The sequence below is a fragment of the Ostrea edulis genome, chromosome 6, assembly GCF_947568905.1.
Source record: "Ostrea edulis chromosome 6, xbOstEdul1.1, whole genome shotgun sequence".
In the NCBI taxonomy this organism is placed as follows: Eukaryota; Metazoa; Mollusca; class Bivalvia; order Ostreida; family Ostreidae; genus Ostrea; species Ostrea edulis.
In genome coordinates, this window is record NC_079169.1 from 5091748 (window position 1) to 5117566 (window position 25819).

The window sequence follows — 25819 nt, forward strand, 5'->3', positions numbered from 1 at the left end:
CTAACCAGAACTTAAGCTCAGATACAGCTTCTGAATTCAACCCAATGAACGAATTCCAACTGGAGCATGACTGAATGCAAAACACATGTACAGATATCTTGTTCTCAATCTCACAATTGTTTGCTGAAATCCTTCAACAGATGCCACACTTCTAACATCAAATAATAGCCCATTTCATAACCTTTCAGAATATACTTGATATTGTCTTTCAACTTTTCAACTCTACCCTCTGATAGGGTTAGTATGGGATACAAGGGATAATACATCCCTTGTAGGAGTTATGAGATTGATCACTGTTCGTTATCTTCACCTTGCATACTAACCCTTACCAAACCAATATTTGCACTGGCTTCCACTGACATTTTTCTTTCGTTAATAAGAAGTCTAACATGTTCAAACCTCCTTGAATGACAGCACTAACCATCTTTGCATCCGTGAAAGTTGAGGAACCTCCTATTCCGTCAGCTAGATATATAAAACTTCTGTAATTATAACCAAGTAACTTCCAAATACTCGACTACTTCCCTCATGACTTTAGAAAACCTTAATACCATTCATGGATCATGCCACTGTACAGGGTATGTAGATAACTGCTACCCCAAGAGGGGGATATTCATGTATTCTGTTCCTGGGAGGTTCGGAGTGACTTTCATTTGTCAGTGAATGTTTAAAAACTGACTATACGCAGAACAAGACTTTGCGTATCAAATCAGTTGAGTGATGTAAACACCATTTGCAGGTGATACAGGAATATTGCTATATAAATATGGGAAGTTGGCGATGGAGAAGTTGAAATCGGTCAAGCAACCGCGTCAGGAAATGTCACACTCTGTTATCGAACATTTCCAAACTTTACGTCATGTCTTAGTATAGTATACAACAGTTGGATTTTGAACGCTCGCTCTCCTCTGCTCGGGATTTACTTAATTAATTAGGGAAGGGGGTAAAAGTTTAGGAGTTATGATGGGTTGGGTATTTTGTATTCTAAATTGAGTAATCAGTTTTAGTTCTTAGAAGAGTTATGATTATTTCTCGCATAGTTTTCGAACTTTTGGATAGTTTGAGGATTTTATTAGGAATCTTAGTCATGTTCCACGATTGTCACAAAGGAAGTAAAGTTTTAGTTGGAAACTTTGATCTCTTGGAATTATTGAAATTTGATTAGAAATTGTGTGTATGAAAGGGGAAGACAACGAACAGTGATCAATCTCAACTCCTAATATGTTGTACGGTGTGACCGTTGAGATGAGCGAAGCCCATTAACATCTTGCAACACGACTTATAGACATTTTATCCGCCTCTTCATTTAACGCGGGAAATATAACGCGGTGGATGTAAACAGTTATATTGTGACGTCATATTAGCTGCAATGTTTTTTCTTCTTCTTTCAAACCAAGCAAAAACAATATGTTTGAAGCTATAAGAAAGCTTGTCTGGAATTTAAAAACGTTTATGGTGCTTTCTAAACAATCTAATTATTTTAATTACGGGTTTGTCCATGAAGTATACCGCAGTGACGGCGACATTTTTCCAGAAGCATTATGGGTAATACTCATCTTTTTTCAGCTGATGCAATGGAGCGAGCTCGTCGCGTCGCTTCGCGACGCGAGCTTTGCTCGCTAATATGTTGTACAATGTGACCGTTGAGGCGAACGAAGCCCATTAGTTCTTGCAACACGACTTATATGCATTTTATCAGCCTCTTCATTTAACGCGGGAAATATAACACGGTGGATGTAAACAGTTACATTGTGACATTATATTAGCTACAATATTTTTCTTCTTCTCTCAAATTAAGCAAAAACAAAACGTTTGAAGCTTGTCTGAAATTTAAAAACGTCTGTGGTACTTTCTAAACAATCTAATTATTTTAATTACGAGTTTGTCAATGAAGTATACCGCAGTGACGGCGACATTTTTCCTGAAGCATTATGGGTAATACTCATCTTTTTTCAGCTGATGAAGAGCAAATCACGTGACTCATATGTGTAATCATTGGAACGAACTCGTCGCGTCGCTTCGAGAAGGTTTTTCTAGATAGGTTTTAGTCTTTATCTTTCTAACATAGGAGTTGTAAAAAGAAACGACGAATGACAACTGACTGAGACTGAATTGAGACTTAAATGTTGCTCATATTTGTTACCTTTGAAATTACAACATTATTAAATGGTAAACTTAAAATCGAGTCTAATTTTAGGTCAACAATTTAGGAGATTTAGATATTCCCATGAAAATTGCGAAAAATTCAGCTAATTTTCAAGTTGATAATACTTATGGAAAAAGTTGTGATTTTGGTCATTTTCTTGGTATCTTGGTTATACATGAAGTAAGTATTGCTTTAGAGTACAGAAGCGAATGGGATTCCTTTTTATATAAAATAGAAGATCTCTCCGCGCCAGAGGAGACCACAATGAAAGAGAGAGAGCGCGCGGGGAACGAGGGGGATAAAGGTTCTCCCTTGCTACTGCGGGGAATTGGTGACGAGAGGATGCGCGTGCCAACACAACCCGGAGGGGTATTACAATATATTTATTAAATGATTTTCCTTATAAAATGTATCAGGTTGTTGTTGTTGGGGGGGGGGGGGGGGGTGTCTTGCTACATGTACTTTAAGAAAGATAACTCTTCTATCCAGAATTTGTAGATGGCTAAATGGATTAATATACATTTATAGATGTTAATACAGACTTAACCACCATTTTTCAAGAATTTGAAGTTTGATACTATAAAATCCCTTTTAAAGACATAATGAAAAAACAATTAAAAATGTTTGAATTCAAACAAGGTAAATAGGAATATCTTAAGACAAAACCAAGAGGTTTTAAAAGTATTCAATTTATTAGAAATTAACGAAATTCAATTTTCTTTAAAAAAAAATATAAATGAATTGTGAAAAATGAATTACAAATAGATGTGGTCTTGGGTCATTACAAATGTATATATTTCTCTTTACCGATAGATATATGACGAACTGGTACACACCAAATCCATAGGTGTGTCATTCCACCTTACAAATGTCCATGTCATACGAAAATCTGTGATGTTTTACCTAACCCATTTCACCCCTGTTTATTGTAAGAAAGGAAATATTCTAAATATAAACTAGTTTAAATGTGTCCCGCAGACTAGACAATAACGAAACTACTACTCAAGGTTAATCCACGACGTAATTATGTGTACTATAAAAAACATTGATGATAATCGTAGGTTTATCAAATGTTCTTTTCACAGGTAGAAAATAAATCCCAGGTAAGTTCCCACAGGTCAACCATACAAAGATTGCAACCTTCTCAAAAAGGTCATTGCGTACTAATATGACGACAGGAACGGGATAAATTGCATCTTCTATAAAGTTATTCAAATATGTATTTTAAGGTATTTGAGGACAGTCAATCCCTAAAATAGATCTGCTATATGGGACCCTCCTAACCTTTGACACAGCTTGATATAAACAGGCAATTGATTGTATCTTGCTTAACGTCCCTCTCGAGAATTTTTCACTCATATGGAGACGTACGTGTATATAAACAGGCGACGCTAACGAAAAGTGACCAATCTCATGAAACCTATAAAGAATAAAATCAAAGTACTTAAAGTACTCGTGGGAGTTGAACATTGTGGAAATTCAGTTAGAAAAGATAGTACTGGAAGGGTAGGGGGATAAATGACTGAATATTATCATGATTTTAGATACAAATCAACTGTTGTTGTTTTTCAAAGCGTTACAACAGCAAACATGGATAATGGAAGGCCCATGGGCCACAACGCTCCTCGAGTAACTGAAGTCGTGTTGTTGTTTTCTAGAATTTCACCCCTTTATATTCTCATGAAAAATGTGACCACATATTATGGCCCAAACATTCAAATCAATATGGTTATCAATGCCTTGCAGTTATGAAAAAGTTTTTTCCCCTGTATATATACATTCAAGTTTAATCCTAGTTATAGCTAATTCTAAGGATTCATTACTTGAAAAGGTAGTCCAATAGGCCAAACTGTCACCTGAGTATACTACAGTCCTGTAGAGGATCAATGGAATGGTAAATAATTGTATAATAACTCAAAATAAATGAAATGCAAAAAAATTAAAAATTGTCGGGCATCGGAAATGCACAAGCCGAGTTGCGCAAGGAATGGGCATAGAGGGAACCGGCAGAAAAGTTTTCAAGAATTATCAAGCAGGGAGCAAAATTTTGCGTACATAAATTTCAGCCGACTTAAATCCTTTGTGACCTTGACCTTTAACCCTTGACCAAAATCGATAGGCTTCTTTGTCTCATCAAGGGCGATAATCCATCTAAGTTTAATTGAGATCCTGTAATTTGTTAAAAAATTATAGTGCAGAAAACAAAATTTTCTCCAAATTTCAGTCTATTTATAGCCACTGTGACTTTGACCTTGTGACCCCGGAATCGATAGGCTTCTTGTCTTACTTAATCGATCTAAGTTTGATTGAGATCCTATAATTCGTTCAAGAGCTATGGTGCGGAAAACAAAATTTTCTCCAAATTTCAGTCTATTTATAGCCAGTGACCTTGACCTTTGACCTAGTGACCCCAGAATCGATAGGCTTCCTCATCTTACTGACGGTGACAATCCATCTAAGTTTGAATGAGATCCTATAATTTGCTCAAGAGCTATGGTGCGGAAATGAAATGTTGATGCGTGCCCGCCTGCCCGCCCAAAGGCACTTCATCGGATCATAAGCCGAGTTCGACTTCATCGCAACTCCGCTAAAAATGAAACACTAGTCAAATAATGTTATTTATTGCCAAGGTATTTGGGATATTATACTGTGGCTCAAACAGGGGGTGAATGAACCTGACAGTATGGAAAGCATATAGTGGAATCAGACTTGTGATGCCGGAAATCTATAGTGATTAATAAACTATACATGTACAAGATCCATAACTATTTTCTTTTTCAGTTTGTGAGGGAGAATCCTCATGTCTCTTTCATCTGTAGACAAATAAACAATGTGTTTTGACCAGAGCAATTTCCAATCCTTTTTGCAGCATAAATTCAACATTGTGGCAACTAGGTTAAACTTTGATAGTGAAGTAATATATAGCAGCACCTTATCCCATGCTCTTAAAATTTCTGTTTGACACACACTCATGACATCCACTCAAACATTACAGAGTGCAACAAAATTCCATTGTAATAGGGGATTCAAAATGGATAACTGGTACAAAATATGGTACATACTATTCAAAAAGGATAATGAATTTGGAAAAGGAAATTCTGACATCGGGGCTCTAAGCGTTTTCAAACATTGTCATTTGATAAAAGTGTTCTACATTTTTAAAAATAGAGATTAATATGTCTTTACATACATAGGTGAGAAAGTTTCCATTATTCCTAGCCGAGACATACCATGTATGCGCAAAAAATTCATAAACAAATATCGTGGACCTTACCGTCATCAAGCGCAGCGAAACACGCCATTTCGAGATTATAGTCGACGAAAGCTCGGTAACAGTAATGAATAAGGTACACTCATTTTGTATCTATTTTGTGACTTTCTTTATTAAAAGGAACAGTTCTCTAATGTGTAACGTGCAATTACTACGTAATTCAATAACTTGAAGCATGAAGAAGTTTCACTTTGCCACCGGATAAAAGAAATTTTATTTCGTATTCCGATCCCAATCGAAAGTTGTTGACTGGGAATGACGTGTTTTAATTCAATCTACATGTAACATCAAGCATTTTTTATATCACATTAAAAAAAACCCAAATATATACACATACACAATGTTGTAGAGTTATTTCTTGTAAATTTTCTGAGGTTTCGCACCATATTCGATATTTCGCGCCACGGTGTCAATAGGGCTTGTGTGCAGTTGTCGTTCGTTTCCCTATCAATGTTTATAGGTGACGCTGCGCTACAAACGATAATTTTCAACCTTATCTTTTATTTTTCTATGTATATCAGTATCAATTTGATCGAAATGTTGTATTCAAATTGATTTGAATACAATATCATTGCATTTATTTACATGTCAATTATCAAAATTAGATTAATTCAGAAAAGTTACATGGATTATTTAATGGCGGATGTTTATAAAAGCTTATGTTGATTTACCTAGGAGTAAATCAGCTGACACAGAACCCCCGCTGACGACCACTATACAAATCAATACAAATTACTGCGCAGAAAAGTGCGTGATGACCCAGGGAGATTGAACATAGTTCAACTCCCAAAAATTAAGAGAAGGGTAAATGTGGACCCCTGGATATACCAGATATGGGATTAGGTGCCCAGAAGGCGTAAGTATCTCCTGTTGACCGGTCACACACACCGTGAGCCTTATATCTTGATCAGGCAAACGGAGTTATTCGTATTCAAAACCAGTATGTAAAAACCGGTCTACCAATTGATATGAAACACATTAGACAGTATTCGACCCAGTGATCTTTTCTATTTGCAAATTAAAGCATTATAACGACCATATAATTTGCGAAAAGCTAACTTTAAACGAGACTATTGAAACTCCTGTATATATCAATGAACTCCGAATATGTACATTTTATTCAAAACAAATCTGGAAATCGACATTGGCTAGAACAGCATAATGTTTCATGTAAAATAAAGTAATACTTGAAAACCCTTAGCATTTTGTTTTGGCATAACAACATTCAATAATCTTGTGATACATCAGTAAGCAAAATACAAAAAAATTATGCGATATTTACTACATTGTACTACGTATTCGAAATTCTTGCTGAGTCTTGTCATCTATACACAGTGCCCGCAATATATATGAATGGAACCGTGTAATTCACGTCCTAAAATAAAGGTGTATATTTCATACTTTTAAAATCCCGTGGGGATCCGGGTCAGAAAAGGTCCTCAGTACCCCTTTGCTTGTCGTAAGAGGCGACTAAATGGGACGGTCCTTCGGATGAGACCGCAAAAACCGAGGTCCCGTGTCACAGCAGCTGTGGCACGATAAATATCCCTCCCTGCTCAATGACCACAAGCGCCGAGCCTAGGCCTAAATTTTGCAGCCCTTCACCGGCAGTGGTGACATCTCCATATTAGTGAAATATTCTCGAGCGGGACGTTAAACAATATTCAATCAATCAATCAATCATACTTTTAACCTCATTGTAATATTTGAAATAACAAGATATGTGAGCATAAGTCACAAGATTTTGAATATCTACCAGTTATTTTTGTCAATACATATATTACCCATATAGCTCATGTGTTTACACTGTGTATAGATAACAATAATCAACGTATCATTTAATCAACGGCAAGATGTTTTCAACACATACCACAATCTATGGACTCTTTCACATTCACATATATTCTGTACATGTAACTTTTTAAATGCAATGTTTAAATTACAAAACTTTTCAACATAAAATGTAAGTTAGTGCTTTTATATATATATATATATATATATATATATATATATATATATATCTCGAAATGATGTGATTTTGTTCAAAATCTTACATTTTATGTTGAAAACATATGATATACATATTCAAAGTTTTGTAATTTAAACATTGCATTTAAAAACTATATATATATATATATATATATATATATATATATATATATATATATATATCGCCAGTTCTCAAGATTGATTATTGCAAACACTTTACACGGTGTACTTTGAATCACACCAAACTACATGTACACATAAACGTATAATATAGTCTACGAGAGCTGTCCGCTAAATAGAAAAACTTGCCTCTCGTTATCATTCATATTTTCACTGCTATTCAAGACATCCATATTTTGTACACATAACACTCATCGTGTTTGTATTTTTTTCATTTTATTTTTCATAATATATTGTGTGACTTTGATCCCACTAACGTCGAAGTTTGACCACAACGTCATCTTATGACGGCATACTAAATTATAAATTCATTTCCGAAACAATGTCAAATCAGCTCTCAGTCCAATTACCTTACTGTACATCACAGGACATTTTATTTTGAAATTGACACTTTCTCCAAAGAATGTCAAGATTTGGAGAAGCTCGGCTCGTGTTCCGATCTTTCAGAATTAACAATTACATGGATACCTGCATATCTCCTAAAAAGCTTTTTGTCACGTGATTTATGTCTGTCGGTATTGAAACATTTCGTATTTTGAATCGTTGTGACTTCGGATTTGACACAAGACGCAGTTGCTACCCTGCTATTTGTTAGAATGCTGCCTGACATATTTCATAACGAGCTTATTTGGACTACTCCCTCTACCTGTTCAAAATATCGAGCTCAAAGCAGGTGTGACCGGTCAAAAGGGGATGCGTACTCCTCCTCGGAACCCGATACCACCTCTAGTGTTTTCGGGGGTCCGATCATGTCCTGCTCTCAATTTCGTATTCTTATATGATCTAAGAGTTTGATCACCGTTATCTCCACGTTTTCATCTTGTACGATTTATCGTTTACCCTGTGTGTTACTATTATACACCAGACATGCACAGTGGAGATATTGATTAGATCCATCAGTTGAGATTTAACGTCCATGTAATCGCGTCACAATAATGGAGATTTGACGTATTTTCAATGAAACCTATATCTACGTTAGGTGCTGTGTGTTCCTATCATTGATCAATTTAAAATCTTATGAAAAATGGGATCGGCGAAATATGACTGATTTATCGCTAAATCGGCGTAAAACAACGCAAATTAAACAATTTTATGGGGTTTCGCAAATTCATATGCATGTATGTATACCAATGAGTGAATTTAGACGAGGTTATTTTATTACAATTATGGGCTGTATGGGACGCAAATGTTATCACAGACACGTTTAGCAAGAACTCTCCAGCTCTATCTCTTGTCTAGGTCTATATCTCCAAGAATAACGCCATATGTTGATAAGACAAACTGCAGAGTGAAAGCGAAAGTAGATAGACAGTGGTACAGTGACGTGCGTGAGTACAGACCACGCTAATGGTCCGTAAAAGTCCATCTGCACCGGGTTATGTTCTGGCTGCTGGGTCTCAAAAGTGTTCATTGCCCACAATGCAAAGTTACAGAGTACAAGAAACATAACGAATTCTCGCCCCCGTTTCTTTCGTCCTTGTAATTCATTGGCAGAAGCCAGTTTACTTGCTGCCACGATGAACAAGACTTGCATCGTGGATTGCAAAATCATGAAAAGATTCGTTAAAATGTTTAAAACTCCTTTTGGTTTATGTGTTTCAAAAGCCGCAGCGATGCCCCCAAAGACAGCGAAAGCAAACACACTTGTAAACGAGACGAATAAAAGATGTAGTTCCACTGAAAACCTCCAAGAGACCGGTGTGAATTTCATGTTTTTCATTCTGTCTGCTGCAAATATAATGGCTCCCGTCATCAACAAGAACATGGATGTTTCAGAAGCGTGGACCAGGATAATGGCGGTACTTGACATAGGTTGGTGCGTCACCAACACATAAAAAGCCACCATGGAAATGATTGTACCCACGGTGACCAAAATGCCAGCGAAAAGTCCCCGGATAGAGCTGGAACAATCCAGTCTTTTGCTGGGGTCACCCGGCGTCGTCTGTTGACGTTCAGAGGTCAAAGCTACTTCGTTTGATTTTCGACCAACGTTTCTCCACATGGCGTAAACAATAGCTACAAATACAATTTTATTGACGTTAATCACCAATTCTCTTTATGTATACTAAATGCTGTGGAGTATCTCTAAAACATCGCGGATACATCAAATTATACAACACTACACTACATTAAACCCACGTAAAGTCTAGAAATTATGGAGAATGTGTATCAACAAACACTGTTCCTACCATATATCAAAATAAATCACGTTTACCTATCAATGATGGATGGTTTTATTTTTAGTTTAGCGATTTGGTTTTGGTGTGCATGTTTTACCGTTGATTGAATGACGTGTTCTTGCATTACCTGCACAAATCAAGCTGTACTCAATTTTACAGGGATACAAATATGGTCCCGCTCTCTGTACAAAATTTCCAAACAAATCGGACCAGAAGCAAGAAATCTCCGGAAGAAAGACATTTTTACTGTTGTTCATGGGAAGACTAATCAGAATCAAATGGGAATTTGGGACTGAAAAGAGAAAAGAAAATGGAATTATCATTAAAATACTGTAATTGATGATAAAAGTGTTTCTGGATTCCAGTTCAAGAAAATTCCATTACAATCACACCACGTGTTTCACAGAAAATGAGGTATATTGATCAACTTAATTTTCTTACAGGAAAATATTTTAATACAAAATTCTATCCAAGTTGTCCCGGAGGAACGGGGATGATTATGATTAGTGTTAAAGCTCATTAAGATAAGCTAACCGTTTTGTAACTTTCTGCTAGCAGCAGATGGTTTAGCGCCCTCCAACAAAGACGACTCTGTGACATTTTTCGTGATTACCGGGCTGGTCTCTTGTGGGTGGAACCGACTTAGGGCATCAAGAGTTTCCACGATGATACATCTGAACCACACTGCTAGGTTTGTACAGCAAAGGTGCATTAAGCCAAGTCGAGCGATAAACTTGTGATGGATGAAAATGAGCTGTGAATGTTTAAATAACATCTCTTATGACTTTTTAATTATAATTATAACAGCATAAACAAAACATATAATGTCAGACCTGCTTTGTTTAACTATATGTACAGTATGCTAATGTGTCGTGCCAAGGACAAGGCTGATAATTTTTATCTAGCACAGCAATTCGTCTGTATCATATAACGTATTAGTGTGATATTACATTATGTAATCATAATCAAATTTCGGTACCTTGGAGTGCATAAATATGAAGTAAAGCTGCATAAAAGTGAAGGTCATGTGCATGAAGGGTTTGATTGCCTGCACAGGGTGATGACAAACGGAATTCCCATCATGCAGTTGGAAGAAATAGGCGAAGTTCAGTCCACTGTGGATCATACTGGCTACACCAAACACTGCAAAATCACCGTGCATTGTACTAACACTGCAAAGTCACCGTACATTGTTCTAACACTGCAAAGTCACCGTACATTGTACTCTACGTTATTTACATGCTAATATACAGAGCACATGCACCAACAAACACTAAATTTGTGCAAGGTTGACGGATATTTAACGGATCGACGTGAAGAAAATAATCTTAAATAAGTATCTTAAATCTCAGAGGTAAACGAAATAGAAATATTTAATCATAACAAAAGGCCTATCGGCTTTATCGGTCACCTGAATATTAGGTAAAAATATTACTACTCCCAATGGCTATGAAATGTTGTTTTCTGACACATTCACAAAAACGACAAAAATCTGTATTCAACGAAAATAATGAATCTAGACTTACCCACAGCCCCTATTCTAAACGGGAAACTGCCCGTGTAGACAAAGCCATTACAGGTACTGTTCGTGCTTAAGCTGCGCCGGGACAGGGCAGAAGGTTCTGCTCCCGCCCTCCCCTCGGTCGGTTCTTTGTTCGAGTCATTTCTCAGCAGTCTCCGGACATGGCGGACAATTGTCACAAGGAGCATGGTCAGTCGAGATCCACGTTTGAGAATGCAGAAGTGGACATACACAACAAATAAAAAACTCACCAGGTACATATAGATGTAGAATATCTGAAAATATATTTTTGTAAGAATAGGATACAATATCCGATGCTTTCAGGCTAAGGGGGCATGAATATCTCATAGAATGAAATGATGTTCACATATTCATTGCCCGTCATCACGGTTCATCCTACTGGATAAGGTATTAAAATCTTTTTGTATTTCTTTTTTGTCATATAACACGTCGATGTACTTATGTAAACTGATGAAGATAGCTATCAGTAGAATAACAAAACCATTAAACATGTACAGTGCGTATCTGTCATGTTAATACTTGTAATTGAGCTCTATATGTGTAAGACTGAGTAAGCGACAATTCTTTACTTCAAACATCTGGGAAGAATTCTGGGAGGCAAATGTCTCGGTGATGGGGAGGGCGGCTGCTAGAACCGACATCAGAATTCCATACATCATACTTCCCACGACGGATACGTTGTCTCTGTTGAAAGGAACAAGTATCAAGATCTAGGTGATGGGTTCATTTTCATGGCTCATGAAATAGATAATAGATTGATCATACAGATGTATTCATCTATTGATTTTTATTTTATTTATTTTTTGAAATCTCAAAAATTCAAAATTCGTAAAGTAAATCCACAATTGTCGATGAAAACGATTTTCTACGTGTTAAAGTCATAAACATACATGCAGTGGTTAGGCAAAAGTATGGTGTCCGGATAGGGCCATTTGCAAAAGCTTAACTGCGCGTAAGTCACAACACGCCAACAGACAACGCACCTTCGCCCAAGCAAGCAACGCACCTTCGTGCCGTCACGCCAACAAGCAACACGGCGCGAAGGCGTGTTGCTTGTTGGCGTGACGCCACGAAGGTGCGTTGCTTTTGGCGTGACGGCGCGAAGGTGTGTTGCTTGTTGGCGTGAGAGCGCGAAGGCGCGTTGCTTGTTGGCGTGAGAGCGCGAAGGCGCGTTGCTTGTTGGCGTGAGAGCGCAATGGCGCGTTGCTTGTTGGCGTAAGAGCGCGAAGGCGCGTTGCTTGTTGGCGTGAGAGCGCGAATTCGCGTTGCTTGTTGGCGTGAGAGCGCGAAGGCGCGTTGCTTGTTGGCGTGAAAGCGCAATGGCGCGTTGCTTGTTGGCGTAAGAGCGCGAAGGCGCGTTGCTTGTTGGCGTGAGAGCGCGAATTCGCGTTGCTTGTTGGCGTGAGAGCGCGAAGGCGTGTTGCTTGTTGGCGTGACGGCGTGTTGTGACTAACGCGCAGTCACACTTTTGCAAATGACCCTATCCAGACACTATACAAAAGCAAAATTAAGTGTGTGGTTCCTATTACTTGCTTATCAAAATTAGGGTAGGTAGCTTGGATTTCTTACGTCCCGTATCGAATATCGGCGCGCATTTGTTCTTGTCCTGTCTGTCACTTGAACCTTGTTATCAGTTTTGAGTGATAGGGCGCTCATATTTCATATATGCATTTCTTCTGATAAAACATTTCGTTTGGTGATATGAACTTTGAGCTTGCGACTGATCTTGAAGTTTGAACCAAATTTAACAACTTTAATCAAAACTTTGACCTTGCTGATACATGTAACTCGAGTGAAATGGCTCTCATATCTCATATGTGCATTTCTTGTGTCAAGGTGTATTTTGTTCTTTTGGTATCAAAGGTTTTGATCTTGTGACCTTGACCTTGGACTTTTTTTTTTTGGTCAATGGCTATCGGGACATAGAGTTTCAAAAATACATCTTCCTTTTTTCCTATTGATTTTAGTGAACGAAGTATTAAAGGAGCATATCAACAATTATTGTAAAAATATGTTACTTGGATATTGATTAGGAGTATGGTAGCATTTGATTCGTGTAAAACATAGCAACAAATCTAAATTTCAAAAACTGACACCAAGGTACATTCTTTCATTCAAACAAGGCACGAGCCCTGTTCATTTTTACATGTTAGGTGACTCAGCTATCAACATGGGGCCAAAGTTGACGGCTTCGGAGAAAGGAGCTTTTCCAAGGAATATTTTCAATTCTTACTTCCCTAAATTGATTTAGAAGTAATATATGTTCTGAATACTATTAAATACTTGTGAATTCTTGGTGTTATCACCTCCGCACTTGGTTTACAAGCGCTTTTTTTACGGTCCTATATAATGAGCACGCATTTGTCTCACTCTAGGTGCGTTTATAAACACGAATTAAGGAGCCGGTGTTATGTAAATACAAACTATATCCTATGTAAACACAATTTACTTTATTTCTATAACAAAAATCTACCATGCTCCTTTCAAAGTCTTATAGTCCAGTGGATATTTGGTGATAAAGCATGCATCATACTACTATGAAAATGAATTATAGTTGATATGTTACTCAAAACTATGATACCAAACGTTTTGTAGTCTTAAATTTCCTAGCATCATAGACTTGTTCAGAGTAACCAAGGGCAGATAATTCAATGACGACATCCCGAGCAGAAGATAAATAAGGGTCGAGGATCAAAAAATAAGGTAGCTCGGATAACCAATAACCAAAACCACGTAATTATAATTGCGGTTTTTTTTTTTAAATTCCATTGATTTTATATTGTTGAACGTCCCTTTTCAGAATATTTTACTCATGTGGAAACGTCACCATTGCCGGAGAAGGGCTACACAATTTAGGCTTATGTTCGGTGCTTAGGCCTCTGAGCAGGGAGGGATCTTTATCGTGCCACACCTGCTGTGACAAAGGACCTCGGTTTTTGCGATATCTTCCGAAGAACTGCCCCATTTAGTCGCCTCTTACGACAAGCATGGGATACTGAGGACCTATTCTAACCCGGATCCCCACGGGAATAAGTTTTACTCAGTAAGCCGACTTTTCCAATGGCAGACTACAGAAACTGTTGCAGTTTGTCATATACGTGACATTGATAACAAAAGACAAGAAGTGAAATGTATTGTAAAAAGAGAATTGGTATGTGTAATTTTTTAACGCGTCGAATGAGAAAAATATAAAGAATGGCATGCAGTTAATTCTGTTGTTGATTACCCTGTCTACCTATAAAAGCATAGGCTTTGAAAAATATGCTTCCCCGATCGCAAATTACAAAGTTACAGATGTTCATACATACAAGTATACACATTTAAGAATCCCTTTTTCAAAAATACCTCAATTTGTCTGCTATGTCTTTTCTTTCTGAATCATTGTTGTCTTCACATAACATGACATCGTCTTCGTTTTCATCACAAGTTTTATCGGACAGATTGGGTGTATAATCATGGTATTTTCCTGAAAATAATCATTTAAAAGATTGGCTTTCCGATAGGCAACATACATATGTAGTTATAATGCACTAGAAAACTATAATGTTTTTATGATGTACATGTAGGTCTACAGTGTATAATACTGTTTAGTGAGGATTTGTAGAATTGCATGTTTGTCAGAGACAGTATTTGTCTTTGTAGCTATAGGGAATTGAACTCTGTATATCTGACACGACATTTAAACCACTATAGCCAGAGCTAACACGAACACAATTTCTCTCTAACATTACCACATCTATAAGCAGTCCTTATATCATTGAAAAATTAACACGGGTTAAAAAAATATTGATGAATTTCAGTCACACTAGTTAATTTTAACCGGACTATTGGTAAGTTACGACTATAGTAGTTTCGCAAGAGACTACCACGTAAGTTAGCTAAACTGTGAGTAGACTCTACGATGTTTTATGTTAGTCAGAATTAATGATGTTTTATATTAGTCAGAATTAATTATGCTCTATGTTAGTCAGAATTAATTATGCTTTATGCAGTAAGGATTAAGGATGTTTTATGTTAGTCAGAATTAATGTTTTATATTAGTAAACATTAATGATGTTTTATGTTAGTAAATATTAATTATGTTTTATGTTAGTAAACATTAATGATGTTTTATGTTAGTAAACATTAATGATGTTTTATGTTAGTAAACATTAATGATGTTTTATGTTAGTAAACATTAATGATGTTTTATGTTAGTAAATATTAATTATGTTTTATTTTAGTCAGAATTAATGTTTTATGTTAGTCAGAATTAATGATGTTTTATGTTAGTCAGAATTAATGATGTTTTATGTTAGTTAGAATTAATAATGTTTTATGTTAGTCAGAATTTATGTTTTATGTTAGTAAACATTAATGATATTTTATGCAGTAATAAGTGCCTCTATTCAGTGAAATAGTATAAGAAAATATGAAGAACATTCTTACATAAGTTGATTGATCTGATCGATAGGCAGTCTACCTTCATTTTTGATATTTTATTTTGAAGGAATTGACAGAAGAATGGGTTTTTTTATTGCATTTTTATTGTTCCGAATTTATGAAAAGGTGACGAGGAGATATGAAAATGACGTTAATAGGAGGAAAAGATGGTGATTAATCTAAAAGGTCGAGAACAAGCAATGCCTCTTAGCCTTTAAGTCTTGCATATCTGTCTCTCAGTCTGTCTGACTCTAATCTACAGTATAGGTACATGCATTACGCTTTCATTTGAAAACAAACGTCTTTTGTTCTAGTTAACAAATATTAAGTATGGGCCATGTACTTTTTGCTTTTTAAATCTAAAGGTATGAATGATCATAGAGCCCCGATTTAATATTCAAGTTTTCTTCCTTGTGTTCCAAATCCATACAGTCACTTAGTACCTACGACGAATATTTCATAGTCATTGTGATCTTTGGATAAATACTTCTATAAAATATCATAAAGACAAAGTGATCTTTGGATAACTACTTGCATAGAATATTGTACAGCAAAACACACCTATAGCGAAGTGCTGGTGACTAACATTATGATTCCTTGTAAGAGTAATTCGTTATATCCAATACGTTCATAATAAGTTCTACAAATGCAGTGAATGAAAATCACTTCGCTGTAAGAGTGAATTCATAATGAGCGTGTCAACTGTAACCGTGGTTTACTGTATACCGAGTCACTGCGATCTTTGGATAGTACTTGTACTTGCGCAGGATATGGTATTGCTTTTACGGATAGAGATTGTCATTCATCTGCAGAATGCAAGTTTTCTTTACACCTGGTTGAATTACATATCTGTTTGTTATCGTCACCTTTCATAAAGGACACAACGTGATAAATCATACGATTATTTTAACAGGATTTCGTAAAACCTAACTTTGTGAAATGTAATACCGGTATTTGGGCTTAAATATCTAAAACTGATATTTCAAATGCAGCTATCTCCAGCGGGCTACAGACGTTAATGTCCTACAGAATCACGTGCATTGTCCTTGGAAAATACTATTATAGGTTTAGTAATTTATTAGTTAATCAAAAATCGATAATATAGCCCGATCTCTTAGTCATGTACAGATAGGCAGGAAAGGATCGAGACGGGTTTTTTTTTTTTGCCAATGATTACAAATGTGGGGTCAAAGGAATATCAAAGTATGGAACTATCCATGCTTGTATAATGAACAGTACACATTCAGCTACTATTAACTGTGTCTTAAGAGCGTATATAATAGTACTTTATTAGATTATTTTGAATGCAATGCGTTGTTGAACCTTACTGAGAACTGGTATATTTCAGGAACGTAAGGACCCTTACCTGCTGAGTTATGACGGCCTCGTTTTGGTCCTAAATCCACTAGAGCTAAAATATCGTCATTTGATTTGTTCACTACGTAACAATTGGGACGATCTGTGGACACCAGGAAGCTGCTTTGGTTATGCTTGTCCTCATTTTCTTGCTTGTCTGACCCACTTTTCCTCCTCATTTTGTTGGAATGTACATATTTTTTTCCACTACTTTTTGACAGGAGATTCTGATTGTCCAGTGGTATATTTTTAATTTTGTCCTCCCCCCTCTTGGGATTTTCCGAGACGTTTTCGTTTCCTATTGCACTGTGTCGTCTGCTTGAGTTGGCTGTTTCGTTTATTGATTGCATTTCAGCAGAAGACTTCGCTTTTGGAATTGGCTTGGTACTAGACTTTTGTGCTGGTTGTTTATGGTCCGTTTCACCATCACTGGAGACTGGACAACTGACACACGTGTCCTCCACATGATCGCCCACGTGTTTGACTTGCAATCTTGGTTCTGTCTCTTCAGTATCTAACGTCGACATTTCTGATCACACAATCACATTCTTGTTATTCATATTCAGTCGTAAAATGAAAACAACATTTTAAGTGATATCTTAGATCATATTTAAAACATGTGTAATTGTATCGTGTCTTTTATTCATAATCCAAAAAGTATCTGGAAAGGATGAGAATCATTCACTGGTGCAAACTACAAGGATTGTGATTTTTAATTTTTTGACATTCATAAACAAAATTAAACTAAAGGGATAATCTAGATAATTGTTAGGTCTGTATGTGCAATTTCAATATCATGAAACCGATGAAAAATCTGTCATTTACTATTCAGAAGTAACACTAAAATATTGTCAAATATCGTTAAATGGTATTACATATACTGTAGCCTAGTCATTCACTCATTGGAATTCAGAAAATCAAATTATATAACCAATGATATGATCTTTAACACTAAATGTTGTGAATTCTCCAAGTACGTGTGCATCATTAAATAAAAATATGAAATATATTAAACATTTTAAAGTTGTTTTGATAAGTAACATTAATTGTCGTCATCTTTAATAAATTGTGAATGGCAGTACGTGTAGTTGATAGATCACAATAAATCTTGAACAATACCTGTAATTAACAGGTAAAATCGTCAGAGGACACCTGTACGTTATAGAAATGGTATTGTGACTTTGGTCGTATAGAAGATAACATGTATATGAAATCAACAAATCAAAAATACATCCTTGCAAACATCACATATTTATTGCTCATGCACAATATCTCTGTCTTCCTATCTTAGCTCAGTGTCACAGGGAATATACACGTATCCTACTTATCGAAATAAAATAAAATTATTACGTTGATTTAAATCTTGACTCCAACTACATCCTTCCATTTCACAATAATGTACTGAAAGTTGTAAACAGATGAATGACAGAGGGAGAGATTTACCTGTTATTGTTATAATCCCATGTCATGTCCTTGGTATACCATTCTGAAATTCTCTTTATCCTGGATGTGTACAATGTTTATATAGACTTATAAAGATCGTTCAGTTGCGCATATACTAGAAAACTGAAACCCCCATCAGATAAAGCGATATATGAGTGTTACACTCCCTCTCCGCCGAACCGTGACAGTTTATACCAAGTTCAGACGTAAATTAAATGATCTTTAGGATAATAATATAAAAAAAATGGAATACCGTCCGATTTTTGTCTTAAATTCAATAGATTTCTTTTCTCGCCAATAGAGGTCGCTTATATTACTGACAGAAACAATTATGAACCTCAGGGGACCTGAAAATTACCCACTTGGTCTGCCTCGGTCCCCGGTAATACACATCCAATTAAATAATGGAATCTCACGGACAAACGTGATAAAAGGCCTAGTCTCCACACAAATATTCACGATATATTTTTATTTGTCGATGTATTTGTTATTTTCCAATTAAGGTATTCCTACTTGTGTTTATTTTATCGAGGTAACCCCCCCAAAAGTCTGTATTCTTAATAATCGTCTATATAGGGGAGAAATAATGATACTATCTTTAACGGTGAGTTTATTATTTTAGCCTCAAGAGTAGTTGTCTTCATTGACCTTTCAAAATTTGAGATGTAGGTCAGTGTGTGTACCTAAAATTTATTTCTTTACTCTTGTGTCCAAATCAGCCGACTGTAAAGTTGAAAGTTACGAGGTGGCTGTAAGGTACTACTAATTTACGAAATATTATACGCACAAGCAATTTTTCAATCTTGGGGGTGTAATTTCCGTACTTGGAGCAACTCAGTAGCATAAAATGCAGGGTTTTTTTTCAAGTTTGACAGTGAATCCTACAGTAAATGACGCGATCTACAATATCAACGAATCTAACACTTAAATCCCATTAAATAGCTTCTGTATCCCCCTCGGGTTCTGTAGATGGTAATTAGTATTCTCTACATTGACGCTGGGAATAAAGTTACAACTCTTTACAGTACATTTAGTGAGGGCGATTATACATTCCATGCAATTGTATGGGGTTTTTATAATCGTCACCAACTGGTGTATAAAATGATAATAAATGTCCACCCCGGGGCTCCTACTACACGTGTTCAGCGGTCGGAGACACGTCTTGTTTGATCATAATCCTTAATTAAGACATTCGTTGTTGATCACATACATTCTAATCAATAATTCAATTTAATTCGATTAAAAAGAAAGCAGAAAGAAAAAAGAACACATTCCAGGAGGACTCAATTCAATCAAGCCAAACAGATTGTTTTAACATATTGTATATCTATGTGCACCAATACAAAAGGTTTGACGGAAAATGTTCGTGGAATGTGAACATAATCTCAACCGCTGCTGTGCTTTATTTGATGTGAAATAAGTTAAAACATGTGAATACTGAAATGAATTTATAAACATGTGCATCGGTTAATTCTTTCTGGTGTTGTTTTATTTTCAACATGTAGTTTTTATCGGTCGCGAGAGGTTTAACATGAAATTAGCATATCATTCAAATTTAAGTAATTGGCATATATTGTCTCTGAACGGAGAACATTCATCCATTTTCACGAATGATCCAGTGCAAATCTTCTTAAATTTCTCCGTCTTCATTGAAGGTTATTTGAAGGACACGAGAAGAATACACAATGACATTGAATATTACAGTAGCTCATATTAACCAACATTACCCCTGCTGCTGACACATATTAGAAGTGTGAAACTGGCACTATCTAATCCCCCAGAGAAACCCAAGTCTGACGTTTGGCGTACAATTACAAATAAAAAAGAATTAAACAAGTGATAGAAAACTGGGTGACCCTTCACAATCCCGTTTTAAAGGACATCCCATATTGTCTTTCTTGTTTATTATTTTTTTTTTTTTTGTCCCTTTGGATAAATACATGTATGACGAAAGGGTTGGTTTAGATCTTGTCCTGATATTCCAACTCGATTAAGCGTCTCTATGAAATTAGATTAGCTTAGGGCTCTTACATAAAAACGAGAGACCCATAGGCCACAATGCTCGCCCTATTCAAATTAACTCCATGCATACTTAAGATTTTAAATCTTGACACAAAAATGAAGTCACATGAACTTTACGTGTACATTGGAATTAGAGGATCAATTTTCTAGAATGTTTACTTCTGATTACTAGCATAAAAATGCTTTCATATTAATTTGTGAAAATACAACTATACAATCGCGCTTCCGACGAATAAATGCATCAATTTGATGCAATATGCACAGACTCACGTCAGAATCTTCTTTCCGGTTACGGGCAGGACGAGTGTGATCCGATTGGTTATATTCAAGGAAAAAATCATTTTGAACACCCATGAGGGTATGAACTGCGCCTCCTTGATATGAGCGATCATCTGTTGTTATCATGAAGGAATAATTTGTATACAGGTCTCATATCATTAATATTATAACACAACGAAATGTCAGACATAATGTCATATTTTCCCATAATTACCCTGAAAAGAAATGAACTGACATTGTAAATAGGAGTTATCGGCCCTGGCTGAACACTTGTTGACGCATGGTCTTCCCCTAGAAAGGAGAAAAGATCACACTGAAAAAGAATAATTTTTTAAAACAACTGCTTACATAGTATTCACTCATAACTGTCAGGTTTTCTTTTGTATAAATACAAAAATGTAGCGAATATACAGTACCTAATACACACTATAAGAATCCTCAGATGAGTAAGTACAAGTGCCTAGGCAGTGATTGATTGATTGTATATTGTTTGACGTCCCTCTCCAGAATTTTTCGCTTATATGGAGACGTCACCAAGATCGGTGAAGGGCTTCAAATTCAGGCTTATGCTCGGCGCTTACGGCCATTGAGCTGTGAGGGTTCTTTAGCGTGTCACACCTACTGTGACACGTGACATTTGACGAAATACAAACCCAAGTATCGACTGCTCCACAGGAACCGGTAATTTTGTCTGTGATAATAATAGTAGTGGTCTATACTATACCATCCCCTTATAAATTAAAATATGGAATAAACGAAGCTTTACTCAAAAATTCGATTCCAAATAACTCTAAAATTCTGCTTTTATTAATAGTCACCCACCCAAAAGTTCTCTCTGATTATTTATACCATTGATCCACCATATAAATAATTCTCATCGATGCGTATAGCTCAAAATATTTGATAGTTTTTCGCGACCACTTTTTTTGCGTATTTACATGTAATTACCGGAAGTGACGTTGTTCACGGCCATCGGGAAATCTAGGAAAGTCGAAAAATTATTGAAGACTGTGAGTTATACGCGTCGATGAGGAACATTTTCATGGTCGACCAATGGTATAAATATTGTTATTGTTGGATCCGAAAGAACTTTGTGGTGGGTGACGATAAAAACAGAATTCTAGACCTATTTTGAATCAAAGTTTTAAAAAACAAATATGATCTAGCAAAATGAATATCGGTGATCCTAAATGAGTAAAAATCTAATATATGTTTATAGACTGTAGGTATATGATTGATTCGAATATTAGGGTTTTGTAGAGATGCGTTATCACTCGTGTGGACCATCAAGGTTCTTCACGCCATCACTCACGAGGTTTACTATGATAGAGACGTAGATTTGGTCGATGTGAGAGTCATCCAAAGGACCACAACGTCGAAAATCCGATTATATGGAACGCCGTTTCTGCCTTATAGTGTAATTCAACCTTGCGTTATGTCGATACATCTTTATGTTATGTGGTTACATCATTACGTTATGTCGATACATCTTTATGTTATGTGGTTACATCATTACGTTATGTCGATACCTCTTTATGTTATGTGGTTACATCATTATGTTATGTCGATACATCTTTATGTTATGTGGTTACATCATTATGTTATGTGCAAACATCATTATGTTATGATAAACTTTCAAGTGATCGAGATTGCTACAGATGCAAAATAGCGCCCTAAAATTCACAAATTCTAACAGAGTGTTTCCAGGATTACTTTTAAAATGAAATTGGGTTAGGGATGGTGACTGATTTGTACCATTTTAGATATATGTCGTTATTTCGAGGTGAAAAGACGACAAAACGATAATTAGCGACTTTTCGCCTCTAAAACAACCCCGAAAGACAACACAATACATGTACAGGTTTCCCCGTTATTTTTTTCTGTCTGACTTTATAGGAATTCGATATGAAATTTGCTGATTGTTGTGGATAATCATTAATTACATATACAAAGAAGGAAACTTTTAGAATTAAATTATGGTACTCAGATAATTGTATTCTACTGAAGAAATCTTTTTGTGTGGATGTTATACCAGGCACGTTAAAACAGGGAGTTGGGGGTGGGCAGGGTGTCTGGTCTATCCCCTTTTTACAATTTACTTTTTCTTTATTTTAACACACAAATTCCATATTTTCTACATGCAAAGTTCGATTGATTTGCTGCCTCCTCCCCATTGTTTAAAGTAGTAATGAAAGGCAGTTGATGTTTGAAGTGCTGAATTGATTGATGAATTACATATATTGTTTAACGTCTCTCTCGAGAATATTTCACTGAATATGGAGACGTCACCATTGTTGGTGAAGGGCTGCAAAATTTAGGCCTATGTTCGGCGCTTACGGCCTATGAGCATGGGGGATCTTTTTCGTGCCACACCTGCTGTGACACGGGACCTCGGATTTTGCGGTCTCATCCGAAGGACTGCCCCATTATGATAAGCAAGGGCTACTGAGTATCTATTCTAACCCGGATCCCCACGGGAAGTGCTGGATTGAAGAATACGTGTAGTGAACTAATCTTTGCCCCCCCCCCCCCCCCCCCCCCTCCTCCTACGATTTATAAGATAATGAAATTTGGACAGAAGTACTTTATTGCTTGTCAATAATTTTAATGCAAGTGCAAAGTGAACCCCGACTGACCCTTCCCCTACTTTAAAAAACGATGCTACGTGCCTGTATATCACAATATCAAGAAGGAATTGTTAAACTTAGAGTTTCGTGCAACTTGAGAGACTTTTAGTACTTTAGAATTGATTTTTTATGTCCAAACCCAAACTATTAATTTAAAAAAAAAAAATTCTAATTGAATTCAAATATGAACACCGATGTCACTCTTGTAAGTTTCCACTATATTGTAAATACAATTTTTTTAAATAGTTGAAATTCATCATGCTATGTGCATTACTTGTGTGTATGTACTATTTTGCAAGCATTGAATGTGTTGTATGTATACGATACTCTTTAATTTGTGTATTTCATTCTATCAGTATGCGATTAGCAAATAATTTCTTCGCGTTTATTTCATGTTATTTATATGATACAGTCGCTTTCATTTTGTCCGTCTTTTCGCCTCGAAATAACGAAAAGACGACAAATTTTAAAAAGGGCACAGGCCAGACAATGTGATAATTCTGAAAACACAACGTTTGAATTTAAGCGCGTCATTTTGCATCTGTATAAATCTCGAGCACTTGAAAGTGTCTCATAACATAATGATGTTTGCACATAACATAATGATGCAACCACATAACGTAAAGAAGTATCGACATAACATAATGATGTAACCACAAAACATAAAGATGTATCGACATAAAGTAATGATGTAACCACATAACATAATGATGTAACCACATAACGTAAAGAAGTATCGACATAACGTAAGCCTGATTTACACTATAAGGCAGACACGGCGTTCCATACGATTACCTTGTTGATATCTCAGTTGTCGCTGCCCCGCGTCATATTTTCGTTCGTCGTGGTAATTTTCGATTATTTTTGCCGTGTTGACCATGGATCCTATACACAAAAATTTTAACATTGTATCATTATTCGCTGCATGCGGATCAATTAAAACTTTGTATGCAAATTCTGAGCGTCATCTGTAGATGCAATTTTGGCGTCAATTGTCACAAGTTGGGAACCATCCCTTTGGATAAGTTTTGTCGAAACATCGAAGACTGAGATTCCCCAGGGGACAAATAGCAAAGCGTCCGCACCGGAAATGAAGCCAATATAAAACAAATTACACGAATTAAGCACTTAGAAGTTCAGTAAAAGTTCACTATAATCGACTTTTGTATGTAAGATCAACTCATTACATTGACGATAAAATTTGTCTGAAATAATAAATGAAGCAAATTTTACAAGAAACAAGCACAAATAACCATATTGTCGTTCCTCACTGTAAAACTGTTAACACAACATTAATCGTGTTCATCTTAATAGGTTTTAAAATGTCTCTGAGATATGCACGGCAAATGTCTGGTTATAAATTATGTACATGTAATTCAAACTACTTTTAACCCACCCAAGCTGAGATAAAACACATACAATGGGTGGACGACACAAAACTAGGCAAAAGAACTATTGTTGTTGGTAATAATCATCCACCGTACATGTATACATATTTCTGAAACGATTTCATCACATTAATACAAAAATCGTTGTTTCTCAAGGAAATAATGCCGAAAATGTTCTGATCAACCAGATATAAAGAACGCTATATAATATATGTATGTATATATATATATAAATATATATATATATATATATATATATATATATATATATATATTTATATATATATATATATACATACATATATTATATAGCGTTCTTTATATCTGGTTGATCAGAACATTTTCGGCATTATTTCCTTGAGAAACAACGATTTTTGTATTAATGTGATGAAATCGTTTCAGAAATATATATATATATATATATATATATATATATATATATATATATATAAAACATGTGAAAAGATGGGGATCATTATTCACTTCTTTTTTATGCCCCCCTTTGAAAAAGAGGGGGCATATAATTGTTTTGCAACTGTCGGTCGGTCGGTCGGTCTGTAGACCACATGTTGTCCGCTTAATATCTTGAGAACCTTTCACTTGATGATAATGATATTTCATATGTGGGTTAGTTATGAGTAGAAGAGGACCCCTATAGTTTTTCAGGTCAAAAGATCAAAGGTCAAGGGTCAATCTATTCTGGACATAGGAATATAATGTCCGCTCAATATCTTGAGAACCCTTTGCTTGAAAAACATCAAACTTATCACACTGGTACATCCTAAGGAGTAGATGACTCCTATTGATTTTGAGGTCACATGGTCAAAGGTCAAACTGAACATAGTAATATACTATCCACTCAATATCTTGATAACCCTTTTGTTTGATGGACATCAAACTTAGTACACTGGTACATCTTCAGGAGAAGATGACCCATATTGATTTTGAGGTCAAAAGTAAATTGTTGAACTGG

The 25819-nt window shown here is 35.9% G+C and overlaps 1 protein-coding gene across 2 annotated transcripts in view; it reads right to left on the reverse strand.

Annotated features, from left to right (window-relative positions):
- Positions 1-6517: 6517 nt before the first annotated feature.
- LOC125646010 (proton channel OtopLc-like) overlaps positions 6518-25819 on the reverse strand; it is a 34057-nt gene continuing 14755 nt past the window's right edge. Inside the window, exons 2-11 of one of the 2 annotated variants that reach the window (XM_056141358.1) lie at positions 21067-21122; positions 18531-20944; positions 17098-17616; positions 14655-14775; positions 11879-11993; positions 11293-11563; positions 10746-10909; positions 10301-10520; positions 9894-10058; positions 6518-9602 (exon numbers count right to left, since the gene is read on the reverse strand). In XM_056141358.1, the coding sequence (XP_055997333.1) occupies positions 8791-9602; positions 9894-10058; positions 10301-10520; positions 10746-10909; positions 11293-11563; positions 11879-11993; positions 14655-14775; positions 17098-17614 (2385 nt within the window). In that variant the 5' untranslated portion in view covers positions 17615-17616; positions 18531-20944; positions 21067-21122 and the 3' untranslated portion in view covers positions 6518-8790. Of the gene's footprint in view, positions 9603-9893; positions 10059-10300; positions 10521-10745; positions 10910-11292; positions 11564-11878; positions 11994-14654; positions 14776-17097; positions 17617-18530; positions 21123-25819 lie in introns of both variants that reach the window. The other variant, XM_056141357.1, reaches the window with a different exon arrangement.